The sequence below is a fragment of the Buceros rhinoceros genome, unplaced genomic scaffold, assembly GCF_000710305.1.
Source record: "Buceros rhinoceros silvestris isolate BGI_N320 unplaced genomic scaffold, ASM71030v1 scaffold20282, whole genome shotgun sequence".
Classification (NCBI taxonomy): domain Eukaryota; kingdom Metazoa; phylum Chordata; class Aves; order Bucerotiformes; family Bucerotidae; genus Buceros; species Buceros rhinoceros.
The window spans coordinates 3,893-5,446 of NW_010400930.1; the positions used below are offsets into that span (position 1 = coordinate 3,893).

General features: G+C 58.6%; 1 protein-coding gene across 1 annotated transcript in view; it reads right to left on the reverse strand.

The window, feature by feature from the left end:
• LOC104489892 (tetranectin-like) overlaps positions 1-1,508 on the reverse strand; it is a gene marked incomplete at its 3' end in the record, with an annotated part of 5,395 nt that extends 3,887 nt beyond the window's left edge. The window contains exon 1 of the mRNA XM_010132102.1: positions 1,403-1,508. Within this exon, the coding sequence (XP_010130404.1) occupies positions 1,403-1,508 (106 nt within the window). The remainder of the gene's footprint in view (positions 1-1,402) is intronic.
• Positions 1,509-1,554: the final 46 nt, after the last annotated feature.

Here is a 1,554-nt window from a genome sequence, read left to right on the forward strand (position 1 = left end):
ACGGGGGCGGGGCCACCGCGCGGAGCCCGGCCCCTGCGGCGGGTGCCAGGCAGGCTGGGACGTGGCGAGGGGCTGCGGGCGAAGAGCAGCCTCGTGGGGGACTTTTAGTGCTCTCCTCCCTCTTTCTTTACCCCCCTTTTCCTCCCTCTTTCCCCACCATGGAGCTGTGGTGAAAATCAGAAAAATGTTAACCGAGGAACGCTGGAAGTTCGCAGCCCAGGCAGGAGCTGCCGTGGGGCTGGAGGCCAAAAAACACCAAGCTGGTGGGTTTTGTCCTTCTCCCCAGCAAACTCGACCTCTCCTTTGAACAGAAACTCCCCAGCTCTCAGAAAACTTGCCGCCAGCTGGTTTGATTTTCAGGACGCCCCACTCAAATATTTTTAAATCACAGCCCGATTTTCCTGTCAAAAAGGAATTTTGGTTTTCCTGCCACTTTCTTTTCACCAATCCCCTGCCAACAGCAGCTGCTGCAATACAGAGAGAAAAGTAAGATTTCTCTCAGAGCCGTGTCCCTCTCTCCAGCGAGTGCCACGCACCTTCGTACCTACCGGAGCCCAAGGGGGCACTTTTTGCTCTAGAAAACAGCCACAGACTAGAGATGTGGAGTGAGCGGCTGCACCGCGATTTCAGAGAAATAAATGGGAGAAAGGGAGGTGCTTCTCCAGGACGAGATCTGATGGAAACAGCCCCTGGCCGAGCGCAGAGAGAAGCATTCCTGGGATGCTTCTTCCTGGCTGGTTCCAAGCAGGACAGCGCCCGCCAGAAGCGGTCCCAGCCCAGGCGCCGGCAGCCGGACGCCTCGGGGAGGCTCACACACGAGCCGTGTCCCCACCTGCCTTCTCCCGCAACTACCGTTGAGCTGGAGGCACGGCAGCAAAAACGAGAAGAAAAGGGGGGAAAAAACCACTAGGGAAAAGAAAACTTTGGTGTTTTGTGTGTGTTGTCCTCTGGCAAGCCCGAGAGGTTGGAGCTCATGGATGGCTTGACACACACCCAGGGCAATGTTCTGAAAGCACGATCTCGGTTGCTCTTTAACGGGTTCTGCACCATCTGCCTGCTCCCAGCTCCAGACCCGCGGCAGCCGCCCCCCTCCCGCAGCTTCTGAGAAATGAGTGAGGAGGGGTGGGGGGCCGAGAAACGGAGATTTCGGGAGAACCCTGGAGATAGCGTGGGACGCGCGCTGCCCTCTGCGATTCAGACCAAGTCCCATCAGACCAGTTCAGGGTGGGAGCCCTCCAAACCCGCTTCAGTATCCTCACAGAAACGGGGCGGAAAAGACACTTTGTTCATTTTTTGGATGCTTTTTAGAAAGTGTCATTAAAGCACTGTGAAGCACCCAACAACCGGGCTAACTGCATCCCCCGCAAGGCTTCCTCGCAGCGAAGGTGCCGTCGCTCCTTACCTTTCTTGGCAGCCGCTGGTTTTGGCCGGGCTTTGCCGTTTTGCTGGCCGGAGACCTGGGCGAGGGAGAGGAGGCAGAGGAGGAGGCAGGCTGCCCGGAGCGCCATGCCGCTGCCGTCCGGGGCGGGGCGGACGCGGCGGCACCGCTGCACG